A 23547-nucleotide genomic window follows, 5' to 3' on the forward strand; every position below is an offset into this window, starting at 1 on the left:
ACACTTCGCCCTCAGCTTCATCTTATGCTAATGGTGTTCTTCCCTTACTCTAATTTTTTTTAACTCAATCTCATTTAAATTCATATACTCCGGTCAACTGCTTCAAATCTTTGTGTGTGTGTGAGAGAGAGAGAGAGGAAATGAGACATAAATTAATAATAATCTAATTCTTTTCCACACCAAAGGCTCCATTTGCTAAGTTTTCCCTTCAAGAGCTTTGTATTTGGGGAGATCCATGTCTCCTGAACAGCCAGCATTTATAAAGTAATCTGTCATCCCACTTTTTATTAATTAGATGACTCTGCCATTCGGCGCTTCTACTCATTGTGAACAGTGAGAAAACAAGCCAGGCTGAGCTGAGAGTTTTCTAACCATCAATCTCGTTCTTGCTGGGGCATCCTTAGGGCGGGGCCAGCATATGATTACAGTTGGGTTTCTTCCGTGTCATAGACGAAACTTAGAGGAATGCAGGCACTTGAGGCTTGGAGAAATGGGGGCCTTGGCTGAGGGAACAAGGGATATAAGAGCTCATCGGGGCACGGCTCTGAGGTTTTTCATGCCCAGGTGTCCCCTCCCATGACCCCCACAGGAGATCCCTCTACGCTCCAACGTGTATGAGGTCTATGCCACTGACAAGGATGAAGGCCTTAACGGGGCAGTGCGGTATAGCTTCCTAAAGACGGCAGGCAACCGTGACTGGGAATACTTCACCATCGACCCAGTTAGTGGCCTCATCCAGACAGCTCAGCGCCTGGACCGCGAGAAGCAGGCAGTGTACAGTGTAAGGGGAGGGACGGGGTGAGGCTATGTGGATTGCTCCTGGACCACTTCTGGGGGATTTGTTCCACTGAGCTTCCTAAGGGCCCTAAGCCAACCTCCAACCCCATCTTTCCCTTCACCTCCAGCTCATCTTGGTGGCCAGCGACCTGGGCCAGCCAGTACCGTATGAGACGATGCAGCCATTGCAGGTGGCCCTGGAAGACATCGATGACAACGAACCCCTCTTTGTGAGGCCTCCTGTGAGCTCACCCATCCCCTGCGCCAGTGACACCCCCACAGGGACTCACCACCTGTGAACCCACGCATGCACATACTCTGCCCCGATACACATCCAGTTATCACACAGTGAGCCTCCGTCTACCGTCGCTGATTACAGGAACAGGGTTTCCCCCAAACAGCCAGGGCGGCATTCAGAGTCGGGCGCTATTGCAAGGCCTCATGCAATGATCCAAAAAGCAGGCAGAAATGCCCAGTACCTTTGCATTTGTGTACACATATAGGCATGTTCATCATATATGTGTGCATACACACAGCATGAAAATTGACTCTGGAGTCTTGAGGCAAAACTTACACAAAGTTGGACAACATAACTGAAGGGTCCTGGGGTGGCTTCTGTAGTGTATGTGCGTATACACACATACACACACATATATACATACATACACACACATATATACATACATAAACACACATATATACACACACACACACATATATACATACACACACATATACACACATATGTACATATATACACATACATATATATACATACATATACACACACACATATATACATACGTATATATGGGTGGGATGTCCCATAGAGGCTGTGTGCATGCATGTAAGAGTGCACTTGTTGGGACATACACTTAGACCCTGGGGATAAATCAGAGGTTAAGCCTATCCTCATGGGAGTTATAGTAGTTTTCCTTGCTCTCTAGGCAATGAAGTCCTCAGACCCACAAAGTAGGTACCAAAGATCCTCTGGCCAGAGCTGAAGCTTGTGCCTCCCGTAACTACTTCCTCTCCTACAGAAGGGGAGCCCCCAGTACCAGCTGCTGACCGTGCCTGAACACTCACCCCGTGGCACCCTCGTGGGCAACGTGACAGGTGCCGTGGACGCAGACGAGGGTCCCAATGCCATCGTGTACTACTTCATTGCAGGTGGGGGTCAATGGGGCCAGTGCCCCACCTGCCCTGGGTTTGGAGAGGACTCTGAGTGCCCTTCCCACTCACCCTGTGCCCCGTCCACCCACAGCTGGTAATGAGGACAAGAACTTCCACTTGCAGCCTGACGGGCGCCTGCTGGTGCTCAGAGACCTGGATCGGGAAAAGGAAGCCATCTTCTCCTTCATCGTTAAAGCGTCCAGCAATCGCAGCTGGACCCCTCCCCGAGGACCCTCCCCAACCCTCGACCTGCTGACTGACCTCACCCTGCAGGAGGTGCGCGTTGTGCTGGAGGACATCAATGACCAGCCGCCGCGCTTCACCAAGGCTGAGTACACCGCAGGTACAGGGACCAGCCGGGGCCTGGGGGCAGGGGTGGCTCCTCCCCTGACATTTACGTGGCCCGCCTGTCCCCACAGGAGTGGCCACTGATGCCAAGGTGGGCTCGGAGTTGATCCAGGTGCTGGCCCTGGATGCAGACATTGGCAACAACAGCCTGGTCTTCTATGGCATCCTGGCTATCCACTACTTCCGGGCCCTTGCCAACGACTCTGAGGACGTGGGCCAGGTCTTCACCATGGGTAGGAGCCCTTGTCACTGCATAGACGTCAGTCCTGAGACAGAGTCTGTGTGAGCATAAGACCTGGGTGTCCATCCGCGTCAGCCCTTCGGTTCGCCCACCCAGTTTGTGCTGTTCTTCTTGTTCTCTACCTATCCGCCTCTTCATCTATACACATATTCTTTTTCTATGTGTTGGAGGAAGGGGTGTATTTTTATCTATTTCATGGAGGGAGGTGCATGCCCACAGCACTCATGTAGAGAAGTTAGAAGACGACAACACGGAGGAATTGGTTCTCTCCTTCACTGTGTGAGCCCCAGGGGTGAAGAGCAGGTCATCAGGTTTGGCGGCAAGAGCCTTTACCCCCTGAGCCATCTCGCCGGCCTTGTTTTATTTATTTATTTTTTAAACAGCGGGGTCTTGTGTAGCCCAGCTGGCTTCAAGATCTCTATCGAGGCAAGAACAGTTTTGAGCTGCCACACACAGTGGCGCACGTCTTTAATCCTAGCACTCAGGAGGCAGAGGCAGACAGAGCTTTGTGAGCTTGAAGGCAATCTGGTCTACCTGTTGAGTTCCAGGACAGCCAAGGCCATATAGTGAGACCCCGAGTGCCTGATCCTCCTGCCTCCGCCTCCCGAGTACTGGGGTCACACTCATATGCCACCACACTCAATTTGTAGAGTGCTAGGGCCGAACCTAGAGCTTCGTGCACACCGGGCAAGCACTCTATCAACTGAGCTACATCCAAGTCCTCTTTGGCGTTTCTCATCTTCTTTTCCACTCATTCACCTAGCATTCATTCCTCCCTCTGTCATCCATCCCTCCCCAGTCCACAATGCCCCCCATCTTTGCATTTTGCACCCCTTCTCTTATATGTCAGGCATTGGGCAAGGCACTGGGGAGCTGGCAACATTGCTCTGAATGCACACGCTGCTTGACCCTGGGCAAGACACTCTGGAGCAGGGCCTCCAAGGTGCCCATTACTCTCCACCCCACACGGGCTCCGCATCTATGTGTCAGTCTTGACTGCCAGGAAGACTGGGCCTGATATCCAAGGCTCCCAGGTCTTCCTTCTAGTCCCTGCTTCTGGCCTCATAGCCCCCTACCATTCATACAGGCTCTATATCCAGACAAGCCAAATGGCCTTGGCCAGTCTATTCCATCCACTCCTAGGCTACCGACCCCTCTGCCTTTACACTTCGTCAATGCCATTCCAACCTCCATCTTGCCTGATATGCCTTCCTTGTCCTTCAAGGTCTAGTTCAGATCCCACCTGCTCCAGTTAATATAGCCAGATGCCGGCCCCTTCTTTGAACCCAGGCCTTGGCTGTGATGGGCAAGCAGCACCACTGAGCTATGATCCCAGCCCTGGATGCTCTTACTTTAATAAACCAGGTCACAGAGGAGCTGGGGAGCTTGCCACCAGATAGACAGGGGCAGGGTTTGAACCCATGTCTGTCTGTCTTAGAGTCATCTGGGCTGTGCTAAAGACACAGTCTCCATGTGTCTCTCTGTATCTGTGAAATTCTGAAGTACAGGTGTCTAGGACAGTGTTTCTCAACCTGTGGGTCAAAACCCCTTTGGGGGTCAAACAACCCTTTCACAGGGGTCGCCCAAGACCATCTGCATATCAGATATTTAATGATGATTCATAACAGTAGCAAAACTACAGTTATGAAGTAGCAAATGAAATAATTTCATGGTTGGGGGTCACCACAGCATGAGGAATTGTATTAAAGGGTCACAGCGTTAGGAAGGCTGAGAACCACTGCTCTAGTGCATGGGTAAAACCAATATGGATCTCAGAAATGGTAATCACACCCTGTCATCTTTGGAGAGGATAGCCTGCAGTCGTTTCATTTAAAGTACAGCATTTAAATAAAACCTTGGAGCAACCATAAAAAATACAGGGATTTCAGCCAGGCATGGTGGCATATGCCCATAACCCCAGTACTCAGGGTGGGAGGGGAGTGAAGAAATATGACCTCTTCCAAGAATGTGGGGAGGGGGGCGGGGAGGATTCAGCATCAATGTGTGGCGCCTGAGCTATGCCACCCCTGGACTCGTTCACAGGGAGTGTAGACGGCATCCTCCGCACCTTTGACCTCTTCATGGCCTACAGTCCTGGCTATTTTGTGGTAGACATTGTGGCCCGAGACCTGGCCGGCCACAATGATACCGCCATCATCGGCATTTACATCCTGAGGGATGACCAGCGTGTTAAGATAGTCATCAATGAGATCCCCGACCGTGTGCGAGGCTTTGAGGAGGAGTTCATTCGCCTGCTCTCCAACATCACAGGCGCCATTGTCAACACCGATGATGTGCAGGTGCCCTGGGGCCCTAGGACGGGGCCAGTGGGGAGAGAAGGGGCAGATGAGGTACCTCCTTAGCCACTTCATAGCTACATGGCTTTGAGGGAAGGCCCCAGGTCTGTGCCCCCCATTTCCTTATCCATAAATAAGGCTGATAATGAAGGAGCCCCGTGTGGAAGCTAGTGGCCAGATCAGGGAGATCTGGGAGTGATAGATCTCATCAGATATACTGGATGGTGCTCCTGCCAGATGCCTGCCCACCCCATCCCACCCCATCCCACCCCTGTGCAAACTCTACCCCACAAACCCCCTTCTCCCCTAGTTCCATGTGGACAAGAAGGGGCGGGTGAACTTTGCACAGACAGAGCTGCTCATTCACGTAGTGAACCGGGACACAAACCGCATCCTCGACGTGGACAGGTAGGTGTGGGGGTCCATGTCTGGCCTGACTGCCTGTTTTGAGGGATAGGAACCCCGAAAGGAGACACAAACTTGACTATCGGCCTCAGTGCGTGGTCAGAGCCGGGGGAGAATACGAGGTACCAGGAGCTATGTTCATCTCACTGTCTTAGGGTTTCTATGGCTGGGCAGAGACACCATGACCACGGCAACCCTTATAAAGAAAACATTTAACTGGGGCTGGCTTACAGGTCAGAGCTTTAGCCCATTATTGTCAGAGTGGGAAGCCTGGCGGCACACAGGCAGACATGGTGCTGGAGAGGTAGCTGCCGAGTTCTACATCCAAATCAGGTAGCGGAAGAGAGACACTGGGCCTTGGCTTGAGCATCTAAAACCTCAATGCCCACCCCTACTCAGTAATAGATTTCCTCGAACAAGGCCACACCTACTCCAAGAAGGCCACACCCCCTAATAGTATTGCTTCCTAATGACCAAGCATTCAATTTGATGAGCTTATTTTTTTTAATTTATTTTATTTTTTACGGAGCTGAGGACCGAACCCAGGGCCTTGCGCTTGCTAGGCAAGCGCTCTACCACTGAGCTAAATCCCCAACCCCTTGATGAGCTTATTGATGCCATTCCTATTCCAACCACCGCACACTCCTTGTCTATAAAAAGTGTCGATTTGTTTGGGGCCCACCAGGACCTTGGACACAAGCCTGGGGGCCCTGTAAGATGCTAGGCTCTCCCAGCTAGGTGGCTTTTCTCTTGCAAAGCTTCAGGGCAGAATGTGAACACTGGGGCTCCTGGCAGGAGCAGCAGCACGCTGCCCCACCCCACCACCCCCCAGGCTGGAGGGTGGCTTCTGGAGGCGGTGGGTGGCTGAGGTGTAGCAGAGACCACGGCCCTTGTGCAGGGTCATCCAGATGATCGATGAGAACAAGGAACAGCTGCGGAACCTCTTCCGGAACTACAATGTCCTGGACGTGCAGCCTGCCATCTCTGTCCGACTGCCCGAGGACATGTCTGCCCTGCAGGTACCCTGGCTGTGCCAGTCTCTATGGTCTGGGTTGTGCCCCTGGACCCACCTGCTAATGGCTGGCCTGCTGTCTCCACAGATGGCCATCATTGTCCTAGCCATCCTTCTCTTCTTGGCTGCCATGCTCTTCGTGCTCATGAACTGGTACTACAGGACCGTGTGAGTGACCCTACCCCTGGCCTGAACCAGAATGGCCAAGGTCTCCTGGTCAGCAGGCACCAAGGCAGGCAGGGCCAAAGACCAGAGATGGCAAGACAGCTTCCCTTATGGGACTGACTCTCCCCCTCTTCCCTCCTCCCCTTTGCCCCTCCTCTCCTTCTTTCTCCATCCCTTCCTCCTCCTCCTCTCTCTCTCCAGACACAAGAGGAAGCTCAAGGCCATTGTGGCTGGTTCTGCGGGTGAGTAAAGGCTGTTGGGGGGCCAGGGTAAGGCAGCCGGGAGCTCCTACTGGTTGTACCCTTTTCCTCCTCACTCAAATCCTCTCCCTGCAGGGAACCGTGGCTTCATTGACATCATGGACATGCCCAATACCAACAAATACTCCTTTGACGGGTGTGTGGGCTCCTCAAGTCCTCTGCAGATCCCCTTTGGAGATCCCTGCAGTACTCAAGCTAGTGAGAAGTATCTAGAGCAGCCACTGGCTGAAACATGGAGCGTGGGCGCCCCCTAGTGGGCCAGTCACTTCTCTGCACGCTCAGATATGTGCGGTCTGGGTCCTGGTTACAAAGGGGGCATAAGGGAGTGAGCGGGTGAGGGCAGGATTCCTCTGTAGACCTGCCGAAGGCATTATAGGGAATGGGCAGGTCTTCGAGGCAAAAGGCTGTGAAGGCATTTTGCCCACCTTATCCCACTCCCCAACTGCAGAGCCAACCCTGTGTGGCTGGACCCTTTCTGCCGGAACCTGGAGCTGGCCGCACAGGCTGAGCACGAGGATGATCTGCCCGAGAACCTGAGTGAGATTGCAGATCTGTGGAACAGCCCCACCCGCACCCACGTGAGCCAGGGGAGAAGCCTGTGGCCAGGCTGGAGCCCTTGGAGGGTGGTCCCTCCTGCGGTCTGCATGCACGACGACGTCACCCTCTCTGCTCCAGCCAATGTTCCCTCTTCCCCAGGGAACTTTTGGGCGCGAGCCAGCAGCAGTCAAGCCTGATGACGACCGATACCTGCGTGCAGCCATCCAGGAATACGACAACATCGCCAAGCTAGGCCAGATCATTCGAGAGGGGCCTATTAAGGTGAGCGCTCCCTCCCCGGCGGGCTCTGCACCCAGACCCTGTCTGAACTTGAACTCAAGGATGCAGGGAGATGGAAAACTAGGTTTCTCAGGACTGAAGGGAATTGGGGGAAGTAGGACTAATGAGCCCTGTGGTGTCTTAGAGGCCGTCCGGCTGGCCGGTGGTCAGGCTCTAGGATGGGATACCTGTGTGCCCCTCACTGTGCAGGGGGAGTGTGTGCCAAGGGGTAGGGCAGGCGCCAGCCTACGTGGAGAGTTCACCCTCTCCTTCCCTCAGGGCTCGCTGCTGAAGGTGGTCCTGGAGGATTACCTGCGGCTCAAAAAACTCTTTGCACAGCGGATGGTGCAAAAAGCCTCCTCCTGCCATTCCTCCATCTCCGAGGTAGTGAGGTAGCCTCGGGAGCGGGGGACCTGTGTGCCAGTGTGCCGTGCCCCAGTCCTGGGGATGCTGCTTCTCTCACACTCTCGGCCACCCCGTCACTGGGGAGTTCCTCTAGCTCCTCTCCTCTTCCTCCCTCTCTCAGCTAGCGGCCAAGCCCAAAGGCTACAGGAGGCTCCGGGAATTCAGAAAGGAGGTTGTGCTGTCTGGACTCTGGGGGGCGGGTCTGTCCGTCCAAGAACCCCAAGCCACCTTCTAAGGGGCCTTCACTTTAAGAAATGAGTCAGGAAAGCCTAGCAGGCCTACATTGGCTATTCCAGCAGCCAGAAATGGAGAGTTCCACCGTCTTCCCCTAAAGCCCATTTTTACCTGAGTATATGTACTGGGACAGAAAGCCTCCAGCAGAGCCCATGTGCTCCTCCCACTTCTAGGGAGGTTCTACCTGGCCATGGCTTACTATCAACTTGGTTATAAACCTAAACGACACAGTGGTGTCCAGATTGACACCCACGTTTAATGACACGTGGTGATCCTTTTAATATCCAGCCTCTGCCCTCCATCCGAGGAGGCTGGCAGGCCTGCTGGGTAGATGAGATAGGGATGCAACAGTCACAGCCAGTGTGGTTCTGGGGTCATCTACTCAAACCCCAGACCCCAGCCCTCTGTAGTTCCTGAGCTCTAAGGGTATCCCACCTTTTGCAGCTGATCCACACTGAGCTGGATGAGGAGCCCGGGGACCACAGCCCAGGCCAGGGCAGCCTCCGTTTCCGCCACAAGCCACCCATGGAGCTCAAGGGGCCGGACGGCATCCACATGGTTCACGGCAGCACGGGCACACTGCTGGCCACTGACCTCAACAGCTTGCCGGAGGATGACCAGAAGGGGCTGGACCGCTCCCTGGAGACCCTGACGGCCTCAGAGGCCATGGCCTTTGAGCGCAACGCCCGCACAGAGTCCGCCAAGTCCACGCCTCTGCACAAGCTTCGAGATGTGATCATGGAGAGCCCCCTGGAAATCACAGAGCTGTGATGTCAAGCCTCGCTGCTGAGCAGCCCACCCCAGGACCCTCCAGGGCAGGAGCATGGCCAACTCTCTGCCCAGGCCAGCCTTTGGGAACGACCTCGGGCTGGCCCTGGCAGCCCACGCGGCTGTTCAGATCGGCCTCCTACCAGATACTGGTTCAGCGTCTGATCTCTACCTTCATAAAATTGGTTATTTTTTTAAGAAAACTTAACTTAAAAAATGCTAAGTGTCTAAGGACAAGGTAAGGAGGGTCACTGGGGGGAGCCCCCAGAGACTGAGGACCAGCTCGGCCCCTCCTCCTGCCACCACAATGGAGCAGAGGCCCAGCACAGGACTGATGACTCTTCTGGCACACCCCTGCCTCAGTTCAAGTCCCATTGAACTTCCACCTGCTGGACACCCTGGCGGCTTCCTGCCCCTACACACACACACAAGGTTGATGTCGGCAACCAAGCGTCCGTCCCATCTCCCCGTCGTCTTGACGTGTTAGTTGAGAGACATGACTGATGTTCCCTTGGGTTTCGAATGTAGAGTGTTCGTGTGTATTCCTTTTCTAAATTAAGTTATTCCCTCAAGATTTCCTCCAGGTTTTGTTTAACTGATGATACTCAATGAAAGTTTCTGGAATGCTCTGTTTAAAAAGAAAAGCAACTCCCATGGAACCAGCACTACCCTGACTCTGGTGACCTCTGAGGTTCTGGGGGGTGATGGGAGGGGGCGCTAGGAACACGAAGGGGCAGTGGACGCAGAACCCACATGCATGCCTCTGCCTGAGGTGTCGAAGAAACACAAGCCCAGGTCTGGTTAACAGAACTTTATTAAGTCACAGAAACTTTAGTGCAAAACAAATTAAAATCTAGGTCCATTTAGCTGCACATGCCCATCCTGCTGGCTGTCTCCTGGAGGCACAAGAAAAGCTTCATCTCAACAGACCAGCCAGGGTTCCAGACACATACCTACTCTACACAGAGACCCCAGTGCGTCACCCGCTGCCAGGCACATGCTTCATCCAGAAGGGGAAAGGGCAGGTCAACAAGAGTTACAAGGCAGGAAAAGGGGCGCGCGGGGCCCTGACAGCCAGGCAGACAACACTGTTCGTGGGCCTCACAACCACCAAAGGCCAGGCCCACGTGGCATGGGCAAGTTACATTCAGAAGTTTTTCCCTCCCCACCCTAGCCCACAGAACCCCAAAGAAGGCAGAAACGGGGACACAGGAAAGCAGAGCGAAAGGCTGGCCTAGAGGGCAGCATCCCAAGCAAGCCACGTGCAGGTGCTTCTGAAATCTCTGTACTGGGACAACGGCAATCCCATCATCCTAAAGACCTGATTATTCTGTGCTTCGAATCAATCCATAGAAAACTCCTTGGTACCACAGGAAGGTGAGCCGCTCCCTCTTCAAAGGAGGAGGTGGCCACAGAAGCCCCCCACCCCCTGTACACCAAGTCAGGGCTCAGAAGACGTTCCTGCCCTCTGGCTCGCCACCCCCTCCAGCAGGTGGGTGAAAGGGCGGGCAGCTGGAGGGCCGACGCCCTGAATGTCCTCGTCCTTCCAGCAGAAAGGGGACACCGACAGGGGCTATCAGCACCTCTTACACAACAGCGATGCTACAAGATGGGGGGATGACAAGATGTGGGGGAGGGGAGGGGTCCTACTTAGAAGGAAGTCAAAAAGATCTGTGTTCATTATCCTAGACCCACAGGTAGGCTGCAACTTCGGCAAGCTGGAAAACTAGTTCCACACGTGGCGTTTGCAATGGTCGACCGCCTGGGAGGAGAAAAGGAGACAGGTTAGGCTGCACACCACAAACATGCATGGTCACGTGCACGTCAGCATCACTCCAGAACGTGACCTTATTTTGTTCAAGTCACACAGATGCTGAGAACCCAAGACACCATCCAAACAGGACCTGTGGCCCTCGGAGCTTTGACAGCTCTTAAAATACGGGCCCGGAACCAGAGAGGCCTAGCCCCTTGAGATCCTGCGGGAGCACCCCAGAGGCAGGACTCTAGAGCATTCACCGTCAGTGGGTCCCTAGGTCCTATTGCTTGACCAAAAAAAAGAACTTCAGGCCAACCGGCATGGGCTCAAGAGGGGCAGCCTCCGGCCCACATGCCACCCATGGGGTGTGATGGGCCAGCAGCGGCCCAGGCTGATTAATCTCCCCTGACGAGGAACCAAAGTTGGAAGATGATTTATCAGAGGTCAGGTTCAATGCCTGACTGGGGAAAGCCAGTTCCCCTCACCCCCGCCCTGCAGGCTGCTTAAAAAAAAAAAAAAAAAAAAAAACACCTTTGGAGTACCCTTGAGTCAAGGCTTGTGCTCTAGGTCCCATGAGGACTTGCGCATAGGCCCCGGGTCCTACAGGTTTGGTACAATCCCTAATGATCATGTGAGAAACAGTGCTAGGGGACGCTGAGATGGCGCAGTGGGTAAGCACATGCCATGCAAGCCTAACACGCGGAGTTTGATCCCCAGGACCCACATCTCATCCCTTGACAAAGAGCACGGTTAGGGCCGTGGCTCTCCTATTTCCACGGGGCCATCCCCGGGCGCGCTGCAGAAGGCCGTCTAGGACACTCACATTGCACCTGGCTGCAGTCTCCATGTTCTGGCACCAGTAGCTGGGGCCCCAGACACACTTCTCAGTTCCCAGCAGCAGCTTAGTGGCAGAAGGGCAAGCCCCGATTTTCTGTATCAGAGAGGCCAAGAGAAGGGGAAGATGAGCTGCCCAGCCCAGCGAGCCCCTTCAGAGAGGGAGATTGAAGGATTTTCAGAATCTGACAGCAGTCTGGCTGCTGCCCTGCTCCCCGACCCCACCCCAGCCCGCTAGACCACATCCATGCTGCGACACGGCCCGGGCACCTGGTGAGACTCACCGAGCACACAAAGGAAGGGTCCATCACTTGCACAAGGATTTCCACCAGGACGGGCTCATATTCGGCCACAAAGTCGTCACACTGCCAAGGCGAGGACACAGGGTGTGGCTTTCGGTTGCAGCCGAATAGCCAGACATTCCAGAACTCGGGGTCTGTCTGGGGGGCTGACCTCACTAGCCTTTCCCATGGCTCCCTGGGCTGCCTCCCAGCCTGGAGCACAGGGGACCCCCTGCACCCTTGCCCGGGGACAGACACGTAGCAGCGAGCAGCCAGGCCCATACCTCCTTCTGGTAGGGGTCAGGCAGGAAGCTGCAGCCCTTCTCAAGTGCGGCCAGGATCTCCTCCTTGGTGCTGTTCTTCTCCAGGTTGTGTTCCAGATAGGTGACCAGTTTCTTGCACACCTCACAGAAGCCACCCGTCTTCTGAGGCACGTGCGCTACACAGAGGACCCAGGGCTCAGTGCTGGCGGGCCCCTCCCCGACCTGAGGGCGGCCCTCTTGCGGCCCCTCCCCTATGGCCGCGTTGGACTTACCGCGCAAGGCAGGCTGCCTGGGCTGTTCGGGCTGCTTCGGTACCGCGGGCACGATGCGCAAGGCCGGCTGCTCAAGCGTCTCTGCGGAATCGGGGCTGCCGGAGCAGAGGTGGACCAGGCCACACAAGCCTGGGCTCACCTGACGGAAAAGGATGTCCAGCAGGGAGGGGCCGAACGTTTCCACCATCTCGGTGCACTTGGTCGAAGCAGGAGGGGGGAGCAGTGTGCACGCTGTGCCCACAGCTTTAATGATTAGTTCCTGGGACGGGTGGAAGGATCGTATCAGAGTGGAGCTAGACAGGGAGAGGAGGAGATCCTAGACCCACCAGGGGACGGGCCAACGGGGGTGGGGGGGGGAGAGAGGGGGTGTGTGTGCCACAGCCCTCCCTCCTGGGTACTGGCGTGTGCATCTGTCAGGAGACCATGCCCCAGGGGCACCTTCTGACTCTGGAATACAGAGAGGGGGCGGCCCCGTGCAAGGAGGCGGCATACCTCAGTGTTCTTGTTCATAATTAGTTCGGATAACTTATTCATCACAAACTGGCAAGCCTGGCAGAAGATAATGTTCTGGGCCTGTGAAGGGCAAAAGGAGAATGTTTTCAGGCTGGGGGACCTGACCCCCTCAGGCACGCTCCTGCCACAGAATGGCAGACAGGACAGGAACCTCAGGCCACTGCCTGCCCGCCCACTGCAATGTGATGGTGACTTGTTCAGTGCGACCCCCTAACTACAGGGTGGAAGGCCATCCCTTTCCTGAACCTTCTTTCTAGGACCCCCTCTACCCCCAAACCACCCTAGTTTCCATGCTCCGGGAAGGAGAAAGCGGTTCCTTCCTGAACAGCTGTCCCCTGGACGGTTTTCACCACTCTGCTATCTATCCTGTGTTCACATGCGAGAGGTAGACGGCAGTGTAGAACAGATCTGGTACCTGCCTGCGGGGACGTCCGTGTCTGCTCGGGATTTCCTGAAACCTCATCACCACCTGAAGCTGCTGCTCAGGATCCACCTCCGGGAAGGTGGTGCTGGCAGGGAGCCTCTCTCTACCTGCCATGTCTCCTCTCTGCTGTCTGTCCAACAGGCCCTTAGAGTGCAGTGTATTCCAAAGACTAGAATCCTTAATTCAAACAACTGCCTTCTCTCCGTGAAATGGAGGGAGTGTGGGGGGGGGGGAGGAAGTGGTACCCAGACGATCCCCTATTCTTCTATCAGATGCCTTGTCCTCTCTCCTGTGGCCACACATTGAGAACAGAGGGGATGGAACAGGAGACAGCTGGTGGCCAGATGCTATGGGTGTTCCAGAAACAAAGGCGTGTGTGCAAGGGGACAACTGGGGACCAGACAACATAGGTGTTCGTGAATCAGAAGAGTGTGCGTGTCCTCAGTGTGAAGGGCAGCAGGTCCTGGGCAGGCAGAACGCATGTTCCATGAACACCAGGCATCCCAAAATACGACCTGACCCACAGTCAAGCTCAATGCAGACTCATTATGGCATGGCGCAGTGTGCCCTGAGGGTGCTAAGGACACAGGACTGCCTATGTGCATACACAGACAGGCAACAAGCCCAAAGGGGCTTCTGGCCAACCTCAGGGCACGTGGTCTCGGAACCTCCAGTTCGTACTGTGGCTCTGGAGACAGGACCCAGGAAGCAGATGTGGAATGGCTAGCTTGGAGGCAGCCAGGCCCTCGACCAGTTGGCGAGGCCTGCTGAAGAACAGGAGTATCCCAAAGGCCTGGGGCACTCAGAAATCCTCCAGGTCTCAACTTCAAACACATTCCGAAGCCAGACAGGGCCCTAAAGTATGTGACTGTGAGGATGTGACGACATGGAAGAGTGAGTAGGGTGTCGGCTCCCCTCAGCACACAGCAGTGACAGAAAGTACCTCATAGGAGGAGTCCATGAGGTCCAGGCCAGGGAAGATGTTCTTGAGGGCCTCACTGGCGGGGACCAAGGTCTTCATTGGTAGTTTCTTGACCTCATCACAGAAGCCAACCAGAGCACAGATTTCCTTGGGTTGCTGAAGAAAACAGAGTCACTGTCAGCCAGCCTGTGCCTGCTACCCTCCAAGCCCCTCCTGAGACACCAAGGTCAGGGTGCTAAGGCCCTGGCGTAAAGCTGCTGACTCCTCCCACTCAGGCTGAGGTTTCAGATTCAATCCAAAGGGCTCAGCTTAAAGACAGGAGCATGGACACCATTCCATCTGGAGGAAGGGGCCTGTAGCCTCTGCTGCTCCAGTCAGGGCCACCATAACATAGTCCTCTAGCACTTTTTGTGCCCCCAAGGATGGCCGGGCTACATAATTCTGCCAGCTTACTGTCAGAGGTAAGCTCTCTACTAGAGAGAAACCACTTCTCTACAGAGAAGCCCATGATCTCACAGAAAAAGACCAATGTGTCAGAACTAAAACCACACGGACCCTCCCCCGCTTCACTGACAGCACCATTTAAAATGGTGCATTAAGAGGAAGAAATGCCAGCTTCCTCTAAAAGCCATAGTCTGTGTTCACAACAGCCACACAGTACACGTGAGGGCCCAGGACCCAAGCTGATGAGGCATTTTCAGCCACAAGGGCTTCACGCAGATCCCCTCTCACCATCTAGACACCAAGCCACAGAGAACCAAGTGTGAAGATTCTGACCATCCGTCACACTGCAAAAGCCAAGAGCAAGCCCCATCCACAGACCCCGTGTCTTGTGTGAACCAACTGCACCCAGCACCCAGCTCTCCGCCCAGCATGGGAGCATGGATGCTGAGAGCTAGACCACGAGCATGGTCCATCTGTACAACCGGGGCTAGAGAAATAACCAAGGTCATGCTGGGTGCTGGTGGCGCACGCCTTTAGTCCCAGCACTCGGGAGGCAGAGCCAGGCGGACCTCTGTGAGTTCAAGACCAGCCTGGTCTACAGAGCGAGATCCAGGACAGGCTCCAAAACTGCACAGAGAAACCCTGTCTCAAAAAAACAAAAAAAGAACTAAGGTCATGTGTTCTGAACTCCCTGTCTTTGACACGTTTTTAAGATTAGGAGATAAGGGTCAGAATGAGACTAAAGGTACAAAAGGTTGGTTTTTTTTTTTTTTGGTTCGGGGGGTATGTGCCAAGATTTAGGGGGCCCGTCTCTCTGAGGCAGCATAAATGAAAATTCAGGCATTTCGATTTTTAGGTCCTTTCCTGTGAGATTCAAATCTAGAACTCAAACCCTAGAGCCTGAAGGCAATCTTCAGCACAGACTCAAAAGGGCAATGGCTCAGCTGGTACAGACTACATGTTGATTTCCACAGCATGCCATCCGGTGAGGCCCCAGGACCCACTCCCTGAAGGGCAGACGTCACAGCCAAGAGACCATGTACAAGTCTCTCCATCCAGCACGTCAGGCCATTGTCTGAAGCTAGTGTGCTCATGCAGAAGCATTTCTGGGATCAGGAAAATAGCAGTCATGCAATGCCACCCACTGTGAAGGGTACGAGGTGTTTCTACCAGGGCCTGTGCCTTCACTGAAGGAAGCTATGGTACCGCCATCGTCACCCTGGCGACAGGCATGTGTGCTGGGGCTGACCTGAGCATAGGCTCTGCTAGCTTCCCCCCATTCTGGCCCCCCAAAAGAGGGAAGGTAAGCCTCCATGGCCCAAAAGTGCTCAATCTCAGGGGAAGGGTGCCTAGTATGGGGGGACCCTTGTCATACCTGTCAGAGCTCACCATGCCAGACCCAAAAAAGAAGAAGCAAAAACAAAAAAGAGAGAGGAGAGCCAACCACTAAAAGCAGCAGCCACTACCACAAGCAAAGTCTCATCACATACCTGATCCTGCTGGTGAACAAAAAAACAGGAAATCGGAGGGGAAAATAGGAGAGAGGAGAGGATACAACAGTTAAGAAAAATTAAAACAACAGTCAGGCAGTTACCCAGGCATAAGGACGTCATAAAGTTCAAGGGACAACACCCTGACGGTAAGGGAAGGACAGACAGGGGCCTGGGAAGCTAGTCCAGCCCTGAAGGGACAGGCCATGCTAGGCAGCTGGTGGAAACTGTCCCTGGAAAGGGCCTCCATCCCTGGAGCTAATCACACCTGGCCTTTCTGAGGGCCACAGATAGCAAAGTCCCCAACCTCAGGCCAGGCACCAGCCTGGAAGGTGGATGTGCGGGCTTTGGTTAGGAATTCCAGCTTCAGTCATCCTAAGTGACAAGCGGGGGGGGGGGGGGGGGATATGATGCAGAGACGTGGCTAAAAGGAAGCTATCATTCCAAAGACAGTCTACTTTACCCACAAAGGTCATAGGAATAGTCACATAAATTAGGATCTGTCCATGTTTTGGATTAATATGTAGCTGAATACAAAGGTAATCACCAGCTGGGAATCGTGGTGCACGCATTCCAGCATCTGGGAGGTAAAAGCAGACATATCTCAGGCCAGTAAGAGCTCCAAACTGAGACCATTATTTTTTGGGAAAAGGCAAGTGTAACTATTTCCCATTAAAAAAAAAAATGGTTTTGTTTTTTTTTTTGTTTGTTTGTTTTGTTTTGTTTTGCTTTTAGGGGAAAAGGCAAATTAAACTAAGATGGCATATAAAATGTTCTCACTGATAAGTCTTCAAAACGCTAATGATTTGATATTTGATACATAGAACATTCTTTAAAAACTCTCCCCACACTATAATAAAAATGACTCAAGTCACCCGGAAGGAAGGAAGCAGCATCTCACGAGGCCACTTCACATCAAAGGTTTATCTTTACCATGGAGGTCTTTATAAGCTGCCTTAGGTGTTTTTACTATTCAGGGCATGGGCAATCAACAATCCTAAACAAACCACCAGAGGGACAGCCTGTGGAGCAGGTCAGTCCGGCAGCTGGGTGGTAACCATACACAAAGCAGGAAAGGGCCTACGTTGAAGCGTGACCAAGGACGCAGCCGTCTGTGAGAGCGGAGACAAGGTGCATCCCACCTACTCAGCTCTGCCGGTTAGTATCAAGCCAATTCCTGCTCCCTAGGGTCTGAAAAGCCAGTGCTGACCAATAGTCTAGCTGTCTCCAATGCCCCATGTTTCCATCTCTCACAGGCAATGAACCTCCACCCCAACCCCCTGGACATCAACAGAGGGCATCAGGAGCTGGGGAAGTGAGCAGCAACTATATATAGCTGATCCTACTTCTCTGGACACAGAGCCAGCTCTGCAAGGCTGGGTTCCTTCCTTCCCTCCTGACCCAGAACACAGGCTGCCCTTGGAATTCTCCCACCCTGGTTTAGCGGCAGGGCACGATACCCCTACAGACCCCAGCGTTCAGCCAGACACTAGCAATCTGATGGCCAGCTCACGCATGCACAGACTAGCAAGCCCCAGGCGACCAGGACAGCTGTGAGGGCAGTCCGGGATCGCGTCAGCTAAGGAAGACTTTGCTGGCAGGAGGGAGGGCTGGAATCAGGAGTAGGGAGCTGACTTTGGCCCACGAGTGGAGAAAAAAGGAGGATCCTAAAGTACGGAGCTGTCAAGTGTGGACGCCAACCTTCAGAAGCCCCTGGCCACCTACCATGTGCATCATCATCTGGACGGCCACCTGAGAGTACTGGTCCACGTAGTTCTTGCACTGCGGAGAGAAAGGTTCAGTTCATCACAACCCAAACGTCGATTCATCAGTGCCGACTGGTGACTTGCACATGGACACACAGACCAGCTTATAATCCTAGCAACCGAGGTCAGCCTGAGCAACCAGAGAGATCTGCTCTCACCGAGGGAAAAAAAAATTCCCAGAACAGATCCAAATGTCTCCTCAGATCTACTAAGATAATACAGCAATTAGGTTATTCTACCCCTATAAAGAAAATTGTGGAGATGTTATAACAAAGGACCTTAGAGTCCTCGGTGTCGGACAATCTAAATGCCCAGGCCACAGAGCCACCATCCCCACGCTCTCAGGATGCTAAGTGGGTCCTGAGGCCACAGAACCAAATACCCTGCAAGCTGTTATTAGGTGGTCCACTTCCGGGGGGGGGGGGGGACCTCATTCACAGACCACAGTCATGCTTTTAAAAATAGGTTCTAGGGGGCTGGAGAGGTGGCTCAGCGGTTAAGAGCAGTGGCTCTTCCAGAGGTCCTGAGTTCAATTCCCAGCACCCACAAGGTGGCTCACAACCATCTGTAATGAGATCTGGTGCCCTCTTCTGGCACGCAGGCATACATGCAGGCAGAACGCTGTATACATGAAAAATAAAAATAAATCTTAAAACAACAAACAAAACAAAAACAGGTTCTAGGGCAGGCAAGACTGTGGGTAAAGGCAAGGTCACAAAGACTGATAAATTGAGTTCTATCCCTGAGGACCCACAACCAATTGGCACAGGTTGTCCTCTGACAGCCGCATGTGTGCTGTGGCACACAGAGGCGCGCGCGCGCGCACGTGCGCGCGCGCACACACACACACACACACACACACACACAAATCAGCTACTTTTTAAAGTAATAAAAAGTAAAATAGTTCGCCGGGCGGTGGTGGCGCACGCCTTTAATCCCAGCACTCGGGAGGCAGAGCCAGGCGGATCTCTGTGAGTTCGAGGCCAGCCTGAGCTACCAAGTGAGCTCCAGGAAAGGCGCAAAGCTACGCAGAGAAACCCTGTCTCGAAAAACCAAAAAAAAAAAAAAAAAAAATATATGGTGACAGGAAGGGAGAAAAAAACTTACCCAAGTTTTCTTCCAGTACCAACTCACTAACCAAAATATACGTATAGTACACCCCACTAAAAGCAGTCAGGGAAAGAGAAACTCCGAAGAGAAACACCACTTCCTCAGAGCCAGTGGGGTGGTCACTACTTGCTCCCACCTGTGTTAGCCCAGACAGAACACATCCGAAGTGGGGGGGGCCAGGGGCTCACCATATCAGACATGCCGGGCCCCAGGCGGTCACACTCCTCCTTGACGTGCTCCACGAAGCCCTGGACAAAGGTGGCGTTGGTCCTCACAGCAGTCTGGATGTCAGTCACCATCTTCACACAGTCCTGGCAGACATCGTCGTTGACCTACAGGGAGAAGAGCAGCAAGCCCCGGGGAGATGTCACAGCTCACGCGGGGGCCACAGCACTGGAGTGACTGGCTAGGAGCTCCTGGGGGAGGGGGGGGGGGCATTCATTCCGCTATCAGTACCACACGGGGCTGGCAGTGGGGCGTGGCCTGGAGTGAGAGGGGTGGGCATCTTTGCATATTTAAAGTTTCCCATTCATTCTTTAAAAACTACAGAGTCGAGGGACAGGAGGGAGAAGTTCTGTTCAGCACTGTGTGTGACGCGTTCCCACTGCGCTCACCCTGACCCCACCCGCCTCCAGCTCACCTTGGGTTGCGGCTGGCTGCGGGGGCGGTCCTGAGGGTACAGCAGGAGAGGGATATTGGCCATGAAGGGGGCAACCACGCTGGCCATGTCCACCTCCGGGATCTTGTTGGACTCCAGCTGTTTCTGGTAGTTTTCCTCAGCCAAGTGCTTCTGAAGAGACTGGCAGAGGTTGAGTGCAGAGCACACTTCCCCGGGGTTGCTCTGGAACGGAGAAGAGACAGCTGAAGGGCCTCCCCACGGGGCAAGAGAACCCTTTTGTCCTCCAGTCGGTTCCTGCCCCGTGTCCATCAAAAAGAACACTACACTACGCAGTGTACCTGGGACGGAACAGGAAAGTTACAACAAAGTACCTAACCTGCAGAGGTCTCCCAGCCCTGAAATGTCACTGCTGCTCACTATCAGCTCTTCCTTAGAGGAAGATGAGCCACTCAGTGGAGAGGAAGGGTCAGGTCAGCCACTGAGTCACGGCCACAGTCCACTCACAAGCTGCAAGCTAACACTGCCCACTAGTTTCAAACAAACACCTTCCATGTGGCTCACAAATTCTCATCTCTTACTATGACTCATACTCATGACCACCTCAGGAACATCTCCAGTTTACACCCAGTTCTATCCCATTCAACCTGCTCCCTTGCGTGGCTATTTTAGCAAAAAAAAAGATTCCACTACCAACTCCCCCAGAGACCCAGAAGATGTCCCCAGCCCTTCAGGCTCCTGTATTCCCCTTCCATGAATAAGGCCAGTCTATTCATTCTTCAAAACACAATGTGCATCTATCTGTCCATCTCCACTGTCCCCACCACACCGGAGCAATACCGTAGTGTCGCCATGGGACATAGAAGGCCCTGTGTCACCTGCCCACCTTCCCCACAAAACCTTGGTTCCATCTTTGTCATTCTTGGCCCCAGTGGCTGGCTTCTTCAGCACCTCTCCTTCCTGAAGGCCATTCAAATTCCACAAAACGAGCTCCTGGTTCACGCCTGACCCCTAGCTTCTGGCACCCAGTGTGGGCACAGTACCCACGTGCTGTGCCAAGTGGGCATCTTAGCAGCCTTTCCCACACTACATCCCCAGGATGATTCCTCAACTCCTCATGCACAGAGATGAAGCCATGTGCTTGCTCTAGAACAGAGGCCTGATGGAGTTACTGATTTCTAGCTGTCAACAAGATGCAGGAGTCCAAGGCACTCCAGCCCCAGCAAAGCACAGACAGGCAAGCCACCATGCCACGACTGCCTCGTGCAAGGAGCCCTGGGAAGAGCCGCAGGAGAAATGCAAAGCCAGGAAGACACTTCCCTTTGCAGCCCCTTTGCTCTGGGAGCCGCCCCGCCCCCATCACCTACCATCTCCCCCTTGATCATGTCCAGGATGACAGGCAGGTAAGAATCCACCGTCTCCTTGCATGAGTTCGACAGGCTGGAGTCGTGAATCCACTCACAGGTCTTCTCCAGGTAATGAAGGATCTTCTCCTGCAAGGGGACACAGCACAGGGCAAAGGTCCTTCATCAGTGACTCCGGCCACCATCGAGGCCTGAGTTTAGATCCTCAGCACCCGGACACATAAAAGCCAGGGTGGGCAAAGCACACCTCAAGCCCCAGTGCTGGCGGGGGAGGCAAGGAACGTGAACGTGTATGGAAACAAACAGGTAGAACCCAAGGGGTAGCTGCCCAGAGAGGCTAGCTGAAATGACAAGGCCGTGTTTAGTGAATTAAATGGAGAGAGACAGAGGCAGACACTCAGAGTCACCCTCAGCCTCCACATGCCCACACACAGAGGAGCAGACCCACACATCACATGTACACACACACAAAAATGGCGGTGTTACGGCTGGGTGTGGTGGTACAGTCCTACAATTCCAGCACTCAGACAGCTAAAGCAAGCCTGGGCTACCTCTCAAGACTCCGAGTTAACAAAACAGGCGGTACTGTAGCCTTTAATCCCCCTGCCCCGCCTGGGAAGCAGAGACAGGCATCTCTTAGTTTGAGGGCAGCCTGCTCTACGTAGAGAGTTCTCTGCATAGAGACACCCTGACTCCAAAAAAAGAGGAGGCAAGATGGCTCGAGCAATTGCTGCTCTTGAGAAGACCTGGGTTCGGTTCTCAGCACCCACACGGTGGCTCACAAGCACCTGCAGCTCCAATTCAGGGGATTCTATGCCTTCTTTTGACCTGTGAGCACCGGGCACATAGATGTACAAATACACACATGTAGGCAAAACACCCATAAAAACACCCATCCACATAAAAGAAACATAAATTTAAAAAAAAATTTTTTTAGTCTTTTTATTTATTTTTAATTTATTTTTTAATTACACTCATGATATTAATTTAAGATTTTAAAGATAATTAAAACCCTTAAAAATTAAAAATAAAATCTTTAAGACCAAAACAAACCCACTCTGTCAGGTTTAGCGTGTCCTGGAAGGCCCGGCATGTCAGTGTTTGCCAGTTCCGGACCAACACCACCGCTCCTCTCTGGAGCCGACAGCCACAGGTGTCTGAAGACACCCAGCCTCCAGCCACAGCCCACACCCACCCTCCCTCCACGGTAGCTCACCTGGGTGGCATTGTTTTTCAGCAGGTCCCCAGCTTCAGTGACAACAGTTTTGCATATGTCGCATGGAAGGGATTTCTAAGAGGAAAAGAACATGACAGAGAAAGTTCTGTATGTCTGGACACTTCGCACAACGAACCCCCAAGGAGCTGTCCTAATAATCCCCACCGAGCTACCGATCCAGAAGACTGCACAGTCCTCCCTCAATGCACACAAAACTTGCTAAGAGGAAGCAATACTCAAAACAGGACTGAAAGCAAATGAGAAGCCAGATGAAATCCTGGCCACAAGACAACGATTTCCCGCCAAGTGATTGGGTAATGTTTAATCAAGTTTTCTTCTCTTGCTAAAAGTGCAAATTCAGAACCCAAACTCCACTAAGTCACACTCAGCCCATCCGTCCGTCCTTCTGTCCGTCCCACTGGTGTGACCCAGCACAAGCCAGTAGCAGCCCCATCATTCTGTGCTTGGTCCCTGAGGTCTGGTACAGATCAGGATGCATGGGAAGAAGTCTGCCCAGCTCCGTCCATTCCTCAGAGCCCCATATTAACATGGTCCATTCATCATCACTGACCGGAAGGCGGTCATCTTCCCCAGCCCAGTTACAGCCGGAAACAAAAGGGCACAGCTCCGACCAGGGCTCAATGTCCCGCCCAGCTGGGGCATGAGGGAAGGTGAGCCAATGGAGTCTGAGCTTCCTGGGATGAATGACGAAGGCAGCATATGCCTGTGTGCCTGCAATCACACCCCACCAGCCCCTAACCTGGGGAGCGGGGTAGACACTGAAGGGGAAGGCCCACAAGGGGAGCGTGGGACCACCAAAAGATGGGGTACCTATGGGACAGGACTCTGAGTCCCCGTTTCTGAAGTAAGCTGGACACAACCAGGGGCAGGTCCTGTCTGTCAGAGGATCCCCAAGGAGAGAGATCAGGACCAAGCGTTCCACAGACACTGGGAGGCTGCAGAGGGAGGGCGGCGTGGGGCTGGCACTCACCGCTGTGGGCTTGCTCCACACCATCTGCTGGCAGTGTTTCAAGGCCCCGCAATCCACGGCCGTCTTCAGGTCTCTGCACAGCACGCCTGAGCCCCCAGCACATATCTTCGGGTCTTGGACAGGGCTGGTCAGAGCTAAAAGGAGAACCAGCGTTGAGAGGGGGCCGCTTTCCAACAAGCCTGGCTGAGCAGTCACTTGGCCCTCGCCAGCCCGTGAAACACTAACTGCATCACAGAAATGGCTGGCCAGGTAAAGAACCTGTCCCAAGTCATGAGACTGACAGGACACCTTTGTCCTGTTTAGCTATTATAAACAGTATCAGGTTTTTGAATCCTCAAAATCTGATTATAGCAATCCCAGCACTCGGGAGGCTGAGACAGGGGA

The 23547-nt window shown here is 53.6% G+C and overlaps 2 protein-coding genes across 3 annotated transcripts in view; one reads left to right on the forward strand and one right to left on the reverse strand.

Moving 5' to 3' along the window:
- The window catches only part of Cdh23 (cadherin related 23), a 386250-nt gene extending 376775 nt beyond the window's left edge, over positions 1-9475 (forward strand). The window contains exons 55-69 of one of the 2 annotated variants that reach the window (XM_076557194.1): positions 590-781; positions 906-1019; positions 1818-1947; positions 2042-2293; positions 2370-2531; positions 4583-4839; positions 5147-5244; positions 6140-6260; positions 6342-6421; positions 6620-6660; positions 6754-6814; positions 7127-7256; positions 7375-7497; positions 7774-7878; positions 8578-9048. In XM_076557194.1, the coding sequence (XP_076413309.1) occupies positions 590-781; positions 906-1019; positions 1818-1947; positions 2042-2293; positions 2370-2531; positions 4583-4839; positions 5147-5244; positions 6140-6260; positions 6342-6421; positions 6620-6660; positions 6754-6814; positions 7127-7256; positions 7375-7497; positions 7774-7878; positions 8578-8904 (2193 nt within the window). In that variant the 3' untranslated portion in view covers positions 8905-9048. Of the gene's footprint in view, positions 1-589; positions 782-905; positions 1020-1817; positions 1948-2041; positions 2294-2369; positions 2532-4582; positions 4840-5146; positions 5245-6139; positions 6261-6341; positions 6422-6619; positions 6661-6753; positions 6815-7126; positions 7257-7374; positions 7498-7773; positions 7879-8577 lie in introns of both variants that reach the window. The other variant, XM_076557193.1, reaches the window with a different exon arrangement.
- Positions 9476-9697: 222 nt separating this feature from the next.
- Psap (prosaposin) overlaps positions 9698-23547 on the reverse strand; it is a 29754-nt gene continuing 15904 nt past the window's right edge. Inside the window, exons 2-14 of the mRNA XM_015990296.3 lie at positions 23164-23297; positions 22173-22247; positions 20960-21085; positions 19617-19817; positions 19165-19308; positions 17826-17882; positions 14188-14322; positions 12800-12880; positions 12308-12566; positions 12057-12211; positions 11776-11856; positions 11481-11588; positions 9698-10663 (exon numbers count right to left, since the gene is read on the reverse strand). Coding sequence (XP_015845782.1) covers positions 10628-10663; positions 11481-11588; positions 11776-11856; positions 12057-12211; positions 12308-12566; positions 12800-12880; positions 14188-14322; positions 17826-17882; positions 19165-19308; positions 19617-19817; positions 20960-21085; positions 22173-22247; positions 23164-23297 — 1592 coding nt within the window. The 3' untranslated portion in view covers positions 9698-10627. The remainder of the gene's footprint in view (positions 10664-11480; positions 11589-11775; positions 11857-12056; positions 12212-12307; positions 12567-12799; positions 12881-14187; positions 14323-17825; positions 17883-19164; positions 19309-19616; positions 19818-20959; positions 21086-22172; positions 22248-23163; positions 23298-23547) is intronic.

Source organism: Peromyscus maniculatus, chromosome 21, assembly GCF_049852395.1.
Source record: "Peromyscus maniculatus bairdii isolate BWxNUB_F1_BW_parent chromosome 21, HU_Pman_BW_mat_3.1, whole genome shotgun sequence".
NCBI lineage: Eukaryota > Metazoa > Chordata > Mammalia > Rodentia > Cricetidae > Peromyscus > Peromyscus maniculatus.